The sequence below is a fragment of the Buceros rhinoceros genome, unplaced genomic scaffold, assembly GCF_000710305.1.
Source record: "Buceros rhinoceros silvestris isolate BGI_N320 unplaced genomic scaffold, ASM71030v1 scaffold9149, whole genome shotgun sequence".
NCBI classification, from domain to species: domain Eukaryota; kingdom Metazoa; phylum Chordata; class Aves; order Bucerotiformes; family Bucerotidae; genus Buceros; species Buceros rhinoceros.
Window position 1 is genome coordinate 16,227 of NW_010429731.1, and position 14,165 is coordinate 30,391.

At 38.3% G+C, this 14,165-nt stretch overlaps 1 protein-coding gene across 1 annotated transcript in view; it reads right to left on the reverse strand.

Annotated features, from left to right (window-relative positions):
• The window catches only part of COBLL1 (cordon-bleu WH2 repeat protein-like 1), a 35,224-nt gene that overhangs the window by 8,160 nt on the left and 12,899 nt on the right, over positions 1-14,165 (reverse strand). The window contains exons 8-10 of the mRNA XM_010142759.1: positions 8,139-8,283; positions 7,046-7,114; positions 1,356-1,614 (exon numbers count right to left, since the gene is read on the reverse strand). Coding sequence (XP_010141061.1) covers positions 1,356-1,614; positions 7,046-7,114; positions 8,139-8,283 — 473 coding nt within the window. The remainder of the gene's footprint in view (positions 1-1,355; positions 1,615-7,045; positions 7,115-8,138; positions 8,284-14,165) is intronic.

The window sequence follows — 14,165 nt, forward strand, 5'->3', positions numbered from 1 at the left end:
TAGCACGTCACAGAACAAATCATTATAAAAATCAGTGGTTTTGACTGGAATATTACACATACCCCCAGTTTGATTAAAAAGCACTCTTCAAAGTAACTGGATCTTATATAAAAGATCTGAATTATCAAAAGGTTTCCAGAAACACAATGTCAGAGAAACCCTAGTCCTCATTCTGGAATCCCCGTGATATTTCAGCAGAGAAAGGACTGCCAAACCCTAAAGTTAGAGTGCAGTCCATGCTAGATGATGCTCACCAGGTTTAGAGGCCATGAAAGGCTACAGGTTAGAGGGGGGAGACGGGGGAAGGGAACCATCCCCTAGACAATTGAACAAACTGATAATTTGCAAATTCAAGACAACTTTAAAGTAACATTTGGATGATCCTTTTCCTTGTAGATCCCCACAGAGCAGACAGACCCAAGCACCTGGCAACAGTATTTGTCAGGACAGAGCACCAAACATTTTTGCAAAGCCCCATTTGGCCTTGGACTGGCAACAAAGACCCTTGAAATACAAGTCAAAGATCTCCACATGCTACCTTGAAAGCTCTCAGCTACTAGGGCAGTCACACATTTTGGCTTCAGGACAACAACTGAAATAGTTCTTTCAATTTAATTTGGGAACAGCAGCCAGTTGCCCCAGGGAACAGAGAAATAGTGTATTACATTAACACCATGGGACTTCTCTGGACAATCAACATTTACTTCAAGCAGGCATAACTCATGTTGGAAATCTGCTGAGTCAGGTAGTTTAACAAACATGCTGAAGGGCAAAGGTACAGCATCGCCAGAAGGGAAAAAGAATGGTTAAGGAAACTAATGTGTTTATTCTTTAAAAAGGCAGAATTAACTCGTGTTCCTGAGAGCAGATAGATTGAAAGAGGTCAAGACAACTGGCTAACATAAAAGGAAAAAACAAAAGAAAAACTAAACCCAAAGCAAATATGCAAGCAATAGATAACTGTGCCCAGAATAACAGAAATGGCCAATCTACCTGGTTTTCCCCAACTCATAAGAATGAATTTGTAAATTTTTATTTAACTCGTCAATTCACATCTTTTCACACCACACTACTCTAGTACATATGCTGGGTATTGTAGAGCCGGGCCCAGCTGTTTGAATAGTAAGGAAAGGGAGGCTTAAACAGAATACCCTGCAGAACACTTGTCATTTTGTTGAAAAGCTTCATGAATTACTGTGCACAGAAGAGTGCTACAATGAAAGCAAAGCATATTAAGCTCATTTCTCTCTCACAATTCTCTATTCTGTGCTCCACAATGAAACAGCACTCTATGTTTTATTTGCCTCCCCCATTCCCTCCCCAGTGCTCCTTTCTTTGTCACAAAACGTACTTACTTGCCATCTGTGCTCGTATTTTCTTGTTTTTCTTCCTTTAAGCTTTGTGAGTTGTCTACAGAAACACTGCCAGGAACTGGAGCTGATGAAGAAGGATCACTTTTTTCAGTTACCAGCGGAACCTCAGCAGGACTGAAGGCTGCCGTAACCTCTCCTATCCCGAGAGAGGTATTTGTACTTTTGCTGTCCTCTCTCAGTTGCACACTCATCTCTTCCCTTTCATCAATTTCTTCCAGGTTGTATTCTGAGCTCTTCACACCTACACTCACAGAAAGGATTAAAAAACAAACAAAACCCCCCAAAACAGCACAGCTCTCAGTGGAGGGTGTAGATACAAAGGGACTGGTAAAGTCAGCCTAAGTGGCTTGAAGAAGAAAAACTGAGACTTTTCATAATTCAGCTAAAAACCAAGAAACTCATTCATAGTTTTAACTTTCATTTGCAGGTTCTTTCCAATTCTCTCTTTTTACACATGAGAATATGCTCATCACCATGCTACTGTCCATCTGTTTCTGCTTCTGTAACTACTTTATAATATTATTCTTGTTTAACCAAAGTGCTGGATTAGGACAGATCAAAATATATTGAACAATGTCATAATCCCAAATTTCATGGAGGCAGACAGTTTATTTTACCCAGATTTCTTAATACTTCCATTAGCTGTCCAGTGAAGTTTAAAATACACATACCTGCCTTGATATATCTACTTTATATCAGAGTAGGTGTGTTAGAGAACTAAAGAGCAAACCAAATCAGTTTTGCCCATGGTTTGAACAAGTTTGATCACCATTATCAAATATTTCCCATAATTATCCTAAGTGTATTAAAACACAGAAGTGTCTTGTACAGTATCCTGCATTACAGTAGAAATACGGTACATAGGAAGTACCTATGGAAGTGCAAATCCATAAAAAATAAAGATGTTTTCAGCTACAGCACAGTTAAAGGTTTATAAGGTTTAGTTACTGGATTAGGACACGCATAAGTCAGTGTACCTGAAGTTAAGCTAAGAAATCCACCTATATTGACTACCAGAATTAAGAAAAACCAACCAAACAACCGTCTCTAGCTTTACTTCCCTGCCAGCAATCTTCCTACCACAAGATGGTGATTCACATTTTTCAAATATTACTAAGTAGACCATACAATTAACCCTGTGGCTTTCAACTTGCATTCTGTAACAAAAAGATGATAATTTCATCTCTATAGTGCAATATGGTGCCATGGAAGGCTACTGGCAACAACTGAGCCATAGGAATGGTGCATAGGCCTGACCTAAGCAGGGTATCCCTGTCAGATTTGCATGCTCCAATACCTGTTCAATACAGGCCTTCCACTTGGGCAGTTAGATTTCAGACTTTTCTAAGTTGTATCAGTAAATTGCCATGTGTAAATCAAGGCTAAAAATGAAAACAGAATACAGGCTTAAAGCAAACAGTACTGGAAAGCAGCAGATGCCAGAGTATGAAAAAAATCTTAGATTGACTTTTTTTTGTACAGACTGGTATCCCGCAATGCTCCCAAGTACTTCTAGAGAAGTACACTGTTATAGAAACATAATAGGGGACTGCACATATTGGAAAAAGTTTCAGTACAGAACAGAAACTTTGATTTTTCCGAAGAGTCATTAGTTAACAGTTCAGGGATACCAAGATTTCTCACTCACAGTTACAGAGCAGCTACAAAAGCCAAACCTATTACTATTTAAATCTAGTTTTTTGTATTGCACTCCTGTACTAATCCTTTATAGTTAGACATTAGTGATCAACGTGTCACAGCACCGAATGCAGAGGTGATTACATCCCCAGGGGCAAGACTGCAACTGTGGTGCAGGTGAGCTCCTTCCATGTGATTTAAGCACAGGTACATACAAATATGTCACACTGGTATTAAAGGGACTCCTTAAGAAATTCCTATTAGTGGCCTTCTCTTCCTTTTCCCCCCACCAAACTCTTTCATCTCCATCTAGGGAAAAGTCATGTCAACAGCCTCATACTTTGGGAGATGATTTTAGTGATAGCAGTACGCTTTTATGTATGCAAAGATATACATTTACGTCACAAGGTGTAAACAAAGCGTAACAGGCAAACATCAATCAAACATCAAACAATTACGGGCAAACATCAAGCCTGCTCAAGCTATTCCACAGTTCATAACCACCTCTCAAAAACACTTTCTCCTTTACCAATAGGAACTACTGTTCCATGGGCCTGAGCCATTACCAGCCACAGGAACAAATACAAAGACCTTCAGTCTAAATACTCTGTGGAAACATGAATTATACAACAAAGCACAGCCAGGTCTTCTGACAAGACAAATGGAAGCACTCTGGAGCGCTATAGCTTTGTGCCCAGGCACTGCTGTCATTTCTGTTGCTTTTCCTCTAGAGAGGAGTATAACAAAGGTGGAGTTGTATCCATACTGACAGGATGGAAACTTAACTTTGGTTGGTAGGAGACATTCCTGGTACATTAAAGTCTGTCCTTTGCTGTGCTAAAAACACTTACAAGCTTTGGAGCGGACTAACCTGACCCACAAATGTGTAATACCAAACAAAAACACTTGTTCCAAAGTGCTCTACTTCATTTGTCAGCATAATATCAGCCTTGCTTGGAGTTAATTTCAACCAGTGCTTCTTTCATCTGTTCTTTTTCATCTGGATCTCACTGCAGACCTGGGCCACCACTGCTGCAGCAGAATGAGATCTGAATGCATTTGATACATAAACAATGTTTAACACCTACATCATGCAGTGAGCTCCCCAGAGGAACAGTTTGGATTTTATGACTTGTTTCCAAACCCTCAGTTCAGAGTTTTTATGTGCAACATATCACTAGGAAATACTTACGGCAATACTGGCTACACACTGTTGCCTTATTGCTTACATACTCTATATGTAAGCCCACACATAATATAAATTCCATCTTTGACCATGTATAATTTAGACTCTATAAACATTGAGTCTCTATGAAATTGAGTTTTACTGAGCCCTACAAGAACATTGTTAAAGCCTAGAGGATGACACTGCGAAGACACACCTGATAAAATGACTGACATACAAACTGGAAGTCTCCTCTGAGTCAGTAAAAATACTTTTTGTACAACAGAGAAGAGGCAGCCACTGCTCTGTGAGCCATTATGCTTGTAAGCACCAAAGCCAGAAAGGCTGACTATATCGTGCAAAACTGCCAACGCTTTTGCTCTTGACTCTACAGTCATTAAAAAGGTTCATACGAGATATTGTAACCAAGAAGATTATATCAAGGTATCTGTTTGATGGGAAATTACTTAAAAATCTGTAATTTTAAAATTATTTTTTAAAACATCATTTCACCGTCTTCTCTAGAAAAAAGTCTGAGCATAAATTTCACTTTGGGAACTCTGTCAATGTTTATTCCAGTAGATGTACGCCTTCAAACTACTTTTATCAAGGTACAGGCTGTTTTTACACCATGGGAAAACTCTTTCACAACAGAGATGTTCCCTATTCCAAATTATATAGTGTAGGTCCACTTAATGTATACATGTCTACTAGCTATGCAGTGCTTAGACACCAAACTGAACATTTGTAATGGTTCATTATAGGGCAGAAGGTAGCATTATATTTGCAGCGTTCCTTTCTTTGCTTATTTGCTAAAGTAGTAATGCGTAACAGAACTACTTTGGGAACACCAGTCACAGCTGAGCAAGAACTCACAACGCTTCCAGATGCCCAACAACTGAAGCGGTATCAATCCAAATGGCAAGAACGACTGCATTTATGTAAAATTAAAATTATGTCCAACTTAGCAGTTAAGGAGATTTTGAACTATTTTATCCATTTAAAACCCAAATGTGCATGATTTTCAGACTAGGAATGGGACAAGTGTACTGCAATTGATTTTGCTGCAGGTGAATATTGGTTCTCACAGCATGACAGGCTTTGCTAAACAGACCCTTTATACACAGGCCATAGGACAGTTCCACCAGAGAGGAGCAGTATCCCATGAGGAAAAAAAACAACAAAACTGTGCTATGTGACTTGTCTCCACATTTAAAACAAGCACATTGCATGAAGACAGCAAAGGACATTGCATGAAGACAGCAGCAGCAGAACTAGAGAATGAAGATTGCCACTAACTGCAGAGGCAAATCCCAGGGCTCAACAGAGACTGTTAGAAGCCCAGCGAAGATTGCATTCTTCTATTTCTTTACATTACAGCTTAAAGTATTTAATTACAAAACTCAAATGCCTCAAACACTTGTTCCTAAATCCATAAAAAAGCAAACAAACCATTTCTATGATATTTGGGGCTGTTTATCTATGCCACACATGGACATTACAGTAATAGGAAATGCAGAAATTCTAGCATCGAGTGACAAACTTGAAATAAAGAGGGTCAAGAAAACAAAAAAAACCACCTTGATTTTAAATCATAGTATGATAATTTTGCTCATCATCTTTGAACAATCACATGTAGATAAACAGTTTTCAATACAGAACATTAAGCATTAATAAACAACATTAAGAGCCACTCATTTAGAAGTAACTACCCTCCTTCATCTCCTACAACAACTAGAAAAAGGAAAGGTGACACCTTTATTACATCTTCAACTTCAGACTGCACCATATAGGTTCATAATTCCTATTTATTAAGTTACATATTATCTCTGTTAAAGTTCTTTTCTGATAATTTACATAAACTGCCCTAAACAGAAACCAAGCTCTAATTTACTGATTACCAATTCCCCCCTGTCTTTACCAAATAGGATGGCAGGTGACTTCGTCAGCTCCTGTTGTGGTACATTTGTGTTTTACCATTCCAATCAATTTGATTGGCATTCTGAATAAACCAGCTGGAAAACTACTTCAGAGATCCTGTCAACTAGCAAAAAACCTAAGTGTTTAGCCTCATACAATGCCACTGGCACTCAACATGCTTAGTGATTATATATTTCATTCATAGTAAAATACATTGAAGAGGGATTTTTCCAGACTGCACTGGCACCGATTATTCCTAAAGCTTTTACAAATTTTAGAAGACTCTTAGATGCTGTATCTTGTATTTAAACCCTGCAGTCTGATGCTGACATACAACAGTACTTAACAGCGCCAACTGCATAAATTAATGTTATGTTCAGCAGCTAAATAATTGTATTTTAAGCAGCTATATTTTTTATGTATCACATTTTTTCCAGTAGCACCCAACAAATGACTTAATTTAATGTATAAATTATTATTTATGCATACAGTTTATATTTACAACTTATGTTTTCAGAGGCTGTTCAGATGCAAACCAACAACAGGCAGGCACAGCTTTGCTCCCACCCCAGGTTATATGCAGGTCAAGGGGCAGCACAAGGCAGGGTTCTGGAAATAAGACTAAGCTTTAGCTTTTGAAAGGATTGTTGGAAGGTATACAAAAATTACAGAAGTTCTGGCTTGTTCTTGTCTACAGCTTGTATGGAAGAAGGGAAAACCAGGATAATGTCTAGTTTATTAAACATAAAACATGGGGACTAATACAAAATATATTGTGTGTGTTTCCATAGACAGTAAAACATCCTTATCTTACAAAGCAATATTTGTACTTCAGAAAAGTTAATTGATCTGAAGCATTAAAATTGGTTAACTACACACATTCATTGTTATGAATTATCATAGCTTGCTATGAAGTTGATTTTATCAATCATTTGAAAGAAGAACCAACCTGCTTCAGACTGCATTTCAGTGGGTCTTTCTTCCACTTTAGTAGGGGCTGATCCTGTCGACTCTGTTACTGCAAAAAGCCAAGTAAACAGCTTTTTTTATTGCCTCTCAATTTCCGCAGCAACAAAAGTTCTACATAAAATGTTGAATTTTGATCTTACGATCAAGACTGGTGAGTTCAGGAAACATGACGTCACCTATTGCTTAGGAGAAGGCACATTTCCCAGATATTTTAATCTCAACTCTTTTTTTGAATCAGAGAATTGAATTTTTGATCAAACAGAAGAATTTTAAAAAAATACAACTTTCTCTAAAATTATTCCTCTTCTCATTTGATTTCATGTTAAACCCTCTACAATCCAGAGAAGCTAATCTTTTCTTCCCATCCTAAGCTGCTCGTCTGATTAACAAACACAACTGCTGTAGTTATCCTAGCTATAATTAATTTTGTATTTTCTGCTTTTTTCCAATCTGTGTGCCCTAAAATCTGCCTACTTTCTTACATTTGAGAGAAAACAACAGAAGATTGGTGAGGAGGATTGTAAATACGCTCATGTGAATTGCAGCTGGGGTGTAGAAAAACACATATATCACACTAATCGTTGTTTAGTCTTGTGTGTTTGACACCTGTGTGTAGAACACCTGTGTTGAGATAACACGGGCCTGTGATAGAATTAGAGGCACTCTATCAAACATACTCTATCACTCTGCTGTGTGGTAAACTACACACGCGTGTTTCTCTGATATAAAGGAGAAAACAGCAGGTTTAGTGATCCTCTGGCGTGGACCGAGCTCCATGTCCTTGCTTGTGTGTCTCCGTTCAGGTGCTGCTTCAGGGATCCCCCAGTTAACGAGGTAATGAAAATAAATTTACTCTTTGCATTTCATCCGTAGTTTTGTGGTTGTTCCTTCCTGTGCCAACTCACCCACACCACCTGAGCCAATCTCATAAAGTAGGATTACTGCTCCTCATAAACTGAAGATATTTGGCACTCAAATTTTCACTTGGGGTTCTTATAAGTTTGTATTTCTTTAACGTTTGGCCAAATTGCCGTACTTTGTTGCCTCCCAATTAAACAGCATGAAAAGATTACCAGTCTCAGTACTGCTTTCACTTTGCTCTTCTGGTCCTCTAGAGGGTGGTGAGGGTGCTTTGCGCTTCATCCTCCGTAGAGAGGAGCTCACAGAAGCGGTGTCACTGAGCGGCAGAGAACCTTTCCGAACGAATCCTGGAGGGGCCTAAGAAGGGAGACAGGCTACAAATAAGATTATTAGCAATCAAAGAAAAACAGCAAAACAGCTCTAGTAATTATTATCCAAAACTGTAATATACATTTGGGTAAGAGAGAATATATACCTATTACTGAATGTATTATGGTTCTCATCTTATTCCTGCGAGGAATATATTCACAGAGGTTCGAAATACAGCAGTAAAAGAAAATAAGTTATTACATATAGTATAAAAGAGGATTTGAATTCTTTTATGCCCAAAGGCTATTTCACAAACCCAGAAAAATTCCTTTCTAAAAGTAGCTAAAAACCACTGTGGAAAGAAACTTCAACTGCATGTCACTGCAATGACACAATGCAATGTTTTCCTCTCCATTCCTTCAAGAGCAGTCCTAAGTGGGTTGTATAGATAATTATTTTCCTACATGAAATACTTGAAATTTTATAGACTTTTTTTAACTCCAGTTTTCAAAGCTTGGAGAATACAAGTGTCTGATAATCGTAATACGTACTGAAGTTGTACTAAGTTGTAAAAACAATAATTATAATACCTACTGACACTGAAGTGTAATAATGTCCTTATTGTAGCAAATTCACAAATAATCAAAACTATTAAAAACTGGACAAAGCCTACCTGCTGAAGACTTCATCGTTTTATGACACAGCAGTCCAATTGCATTTTAAAAATACATTCTGCATCTCAAAAAGACAGTGGTTGTAAATCTGCCTGCCATTCTTAACTGCAGTTTCCTTTTGCTGAAGAACCTTGTATTTTCACACATATTAGAAATGGTAACATTCAGGATCCCAAAAGTAAAGGAGTCTATTTTGGTACTAGACACATCTGCCCGTTTCTGTAGTAATTCTGATCCCTATCACTTGTCTACTCAACAGTATAACAAAATCCAGCAGTGACATTCGTTTCTGGCTAGAAGGATCCACACAGCAACTGGATGCAGGGTCATCTTCAGAGAACTTCTCTGTGCTTCAGTTAACCAGCCCACTGCACAAAGCAGAATATCGAGGAACAGAGACGACAAACACACCTATACATTTTTGTTTCAATGACAATAGAATTACTGACCTTGTCAATATTCACCGAATAAGATGCTTATCTTTAGAAAGCTGCCACTGAACAAATACACAGCCTAGAGTAAAAGGGATATTGGAGACCAAAAGCTAGACAGTTTTGTTGTAAACAACCAAAACTAAAAAGAAAACTACTTAAAGAAAGATACTGGCACAAGATGTCTGTGGAGCAGTATCTGGCAGCTCCTGATACATCTCAGTAGATTATCTGAATGAAGGAACTAGGATGGTAAAAACCATCCTCTGAGCTACCCTGGGCAAACCCAAGTAATCTTTTTTTGTCCCACCTCGATGTCAGGTATAACGGAACCCTTAAATACTTTACTGCTCTGTAAGCAGCAACACTGTCAAAAGTGCTCACACAATTCTTCTACCAATCACTTTAATGCCAAAGCAAGCAACTCAAACCTTTTACAGCAGGACTCAGGGTTTCATGAAGAAAAAACAAGCTGAAACGTTCTTTTAAGAACGGCAGAGGATATTGACATAGCACTCCACTCCCAATTAAAGGTACTTATATGCTTGAATTGTTTTTAAATAAGTCAGTTTTTAGATTAAAATGTCACACAACAAAAATCACTTTATACTTTTATAGTTTCTTATTCATACTTCCCAAATAGTTCTAGCAACAACAACAAAAAACCCCATAGTATTCAGCATCTGAATTTAAGCAGTAAGGGATGTCAAATATAATGTTAACTCCCCAAATTAAGCTTTTTAAATTGTTTAATCCTTTTCCTCTTTGCTGCTGAGCAGTTTTATTTTTCTTCTCTTTGGTAGCTGCTCTCCAGGCTGCAGCCCCTCCGTTCTGCACAGACACTGTTTCTCTGTTCAAAGGTCTGCACCCTCATCTGCTTCTCACAGGCTCCCTCAGCTGACTTGGCTGGCAGAACTCTGCGCATACTCGCTCAGCTAAACAGATGTCACCAGAGTTCCCTCCTGCACAGAGAGAGTCTGTGTGTAGGGGGGAAATAATATTCTCAGCATAAGAGCACAAATGCTACTAGAAGATTTTTATAAGTCTTTCTACTGCCCTTTGCATCCAATGAAACAAATGATTTGCAAAGAGATTTTTGAAAAAGTACTAAATGTTCCAGTTAAGGTTCAAGTGTTGAACAGATTTTCTCAGGAATTGTTCAACATATGAATATTAAGAGCTTTCAAATCCTAACAAAGGCTGTAATGTGAAAATAGTCCTTTAAGCAGATGGGAAAAAAATTAAAATAATTAAGACATATATTAAAAAGTTTTGGAATATACATCCGGGTGTTCATGTGTCACACCAACTGCCACTGATAACCAGTGCTTTATCAGTTACATTTAAATTAAAATGCATGTTAGAATAGCTAAAGTAATTAACCATGCTTGTGCAGAAATACCAGTGAACTCTATCAAATCTTCCACAACAAATGCAAAAATTCCACTTTTAACACTGTATACCCTCCTCACCCTGGACAAGCAAGGGTGGATATGAAGCTTTTTAGCTACAAATATGTACAGACAAATTTGGCACCAAATCCTACACCACACCAAGCAGACACCTGTAGAAGTCCCTGTAAGCAGTGGCAGACATGGTGCCTGGCCCTTACTCTTTTGAAAGGCAAAGGAAAGGTAAGTAAGCCACAGTAATTTTGCAGTTGGAATGAAAGGGGAGAAAAGGGAAGTACTTGGGAAACAATGTAGTATTAGTGGATCATTTCAATGTGCTGGAGACCATACTGCACCCCAAAGGTCACTACATACCCATGTTCACACCACTAGTGCCTACCTTTTTTTGCTCCACAGATAACTAGGTTTAACAGAACATATACAAGTGACTGGGATATCAAAGCACACCACTTGCCATACTGCTAGTATTTCTTTCTTCCCTTTGTGCAAGTATGCAGGCAAATGTATGTCCAAGGAGTAACAGGAAAAACAAAAAAAAAAAAACGTGTATTTGCTCTTATAATGATTAATGCACTCAGTCTCTACTATATGACTTAAGCTTCCCAAAATACTTAAATTTGGTCAAAGTACTACAGAGGATGTATACCTCTGATCTATTAGAAAGAAAGGACATACAGAATATATGTCCAAACACCTCGTATTACTATTCTCTCCTATGATTTATCTACATGCTTGCCAGTACTGAAGTAAACACAATAAGGGGACAAGATTATGCATTTGGTATACTGAAAAGTGGTCGCGTAAGATGTTCACCACCAATTCTGAAATGGTAAGAATGAACGTGTAGTCCTGAGCACTGTCTTCTCCCAGATAACCCCAGCTCTATTCAAGACCTTCCTGATGTTCACAGTTGCCCAGCTTCTCCTTTAAAGGGCTGACCATCAAGTTTCAGGCAACTGGGCCTCTGAAGACACAGATACTGCATTATACAACATCACCTGGCGAAGCCATTGGGAGTCCTCTCTACTTGTCAGTGTATTTAAACTTGCTGGTTCTAAACATACTTCTGGCAAGAGCCATCTTGCCCAAAATTAGGACTGACAAATAGGTGAGGGATTTAAATACTTGAGTCTAACAGGCCCAGCTCATTTTTAATCCGATTTAACATAGAAATTTGCTGGACAAACATTAACTATTTAAACTTACTAGTCATCTTCTGAGTCACATATAGAATGAACAAATCATGCTATGTAATAACTTACAAAAGCTACCCTTACATCAATTGTATTAATTTCCCCCCCAAAAATAGGAATGTCTGTCCAAAAATTAATCCTATAATCACTATGAAATTGAGGCAGAAAAAATTCCAACCCTCATACCAGAATGTAACTCATACAAAGAGAAAGCATTTTCATTTTTTAATGCAAAAGAAGTGAGAAGCTGTAGGAGGTAAACACTAAACCCCTTTTTCATACCGTGAGAAACCGGACTACAATACACTGCGAATTTAAAGGAAGACAACAGTGAGAACTCTGTTCCCTTAAAGTTGGCTCATTTCACTGTTGTCTGATGTTAGTGCTTTGGCATGTTCTATCAAAACCAGGCAAACAATTTATTCAGGCAAAACTGACATTTCACTTCGTCTTCCTTTTGGATGTTACAAAAGAGGTTTGTCCACAACAAGGCACATGCAGAAAGTCATCCTGGTCCATAGAAGAAATAAAGTATATATCCAGTCTCCCAAATAAACTGAAGAACAGGCTTCAGAACTTAGGCATTCTTATTTATAAGGAAAGGCTTCTTATAAGGCAAAAGCAGATAAAATGAAGCCTTAAGAAAAAAACCCAAAACATATCCTAAGTTTTGTAAATTAACTTAATGGGACAATGCCATAACAGTGAAACTCCCAGAGGTACTAAATAGCCCAGTAAACACAACAATCAGCCTGGTCAGCAATCCAAAAAAAGACTTTAAACTCTACCAGCAGGACACAAGTTTTCAACAGTGGGGAATTGCACTTGAGCTCTCAGTAGCAAGTTTAAATGAGTTACTATTTTTATGCCAACTCCTTTTCCCACTTAGGGGAATGGACCACTCCTGTGCTGCAGGAAGGCTGTCTCTGAAAATATCTCAGCACTCTTCCAAGAAGCAACTTTATCCTCCAAGGAAGCCTTTCATAGGATCCCTCCTAAAAGTCCCCTGTTCAAGTGGAACAACATAGAATCACAGAAGAACTTGGGTTGGGAGGGACCTTAAAGATCATCTAGTTTCAATCCCCTGTCATGGGCAGGGACACCTTTTATTAGATCAGGTTGCTCAAGGCCCCATCTAACCTTGGCCTTGAACACCTCCAGGGACAGGGCATTCACAGCTGCTCTGGGCAACCTGTTCCAGTGCCTCACCACCCTCACAATAAAGATTTTCTTCCTTAAATCTAATCTAAATCTGCCCTCTTTCAGTTTAAAGCCATTACCCCGTGTCCTATCACTACACACCCTGATAAAGAGTCCTTCTCTAGCTTTTTTTTGGCCCCTTTTAGGTACTGGAAGGCCACTCTGTAAGGTCTCCCTGGAGCCTTCTCTTCTCCAGGGTAAACAACCCCAAATCTCTCAGCCTGTCTTCGTAGGAGAGGTGCTCCAGCCCTTTGATCATCTTCGTGGCCCTCCTCTTGAGCCGCCCAAGCAGGTCCACTTCTTTCTTATGCTTGGGGCTCCACAGCTGAGCACAGTACTTCAGTAAGGTCTCACAAGAGTGAAGGGGCAAGGATCACCTCCTTCAACCTGCTGGCCACACTTCTCTTGATGCATATGTGCTATGCAGTTCAAAATTCATTCATTATATGGTGTGTATATATATATATACACTTTATTTTCCAATAAAGTAGATACTAAAAGACAAAATATTTTACATGAATTAATAAAATTCAAAGCACAGAGAAAATATTTGCCCACATTTAAAGTCCCAAGTTGTATATTATTTAAGTCACTGGGCAATCAAATCAGAATGAAACAGAATTAATTAACCACATGCCAAAGGCTTCTAAGTTCTAAGGGTGCTGCACAAAGTCGTACAAAGTGGAAAATACACAAAAATGTAAATCTGGACTTTTCTGAGCTATTCAACTTCAGTCAAATCACTTGAGATGAATAAGAGATGTCAATACAAAATAACAAATCTAAGCAATTTTGTTGAGTGACAGATCCTAGCCTAGCAGTCATACATTAATATCCTATTATGTCTAACAGTAATCATTTAACACATGTTGACATTAATAAATTATTTTTTAAAAATTTGAATTCAATTAAAAGACAAACATGATGAGGTAAAAATGATCATGATATCCTCCCCCCCAAGGTTCCTTTTTTTAAAATACAGAAAGAAACCTTTGTCTTCTTCAAATGATAAAGCTTTTC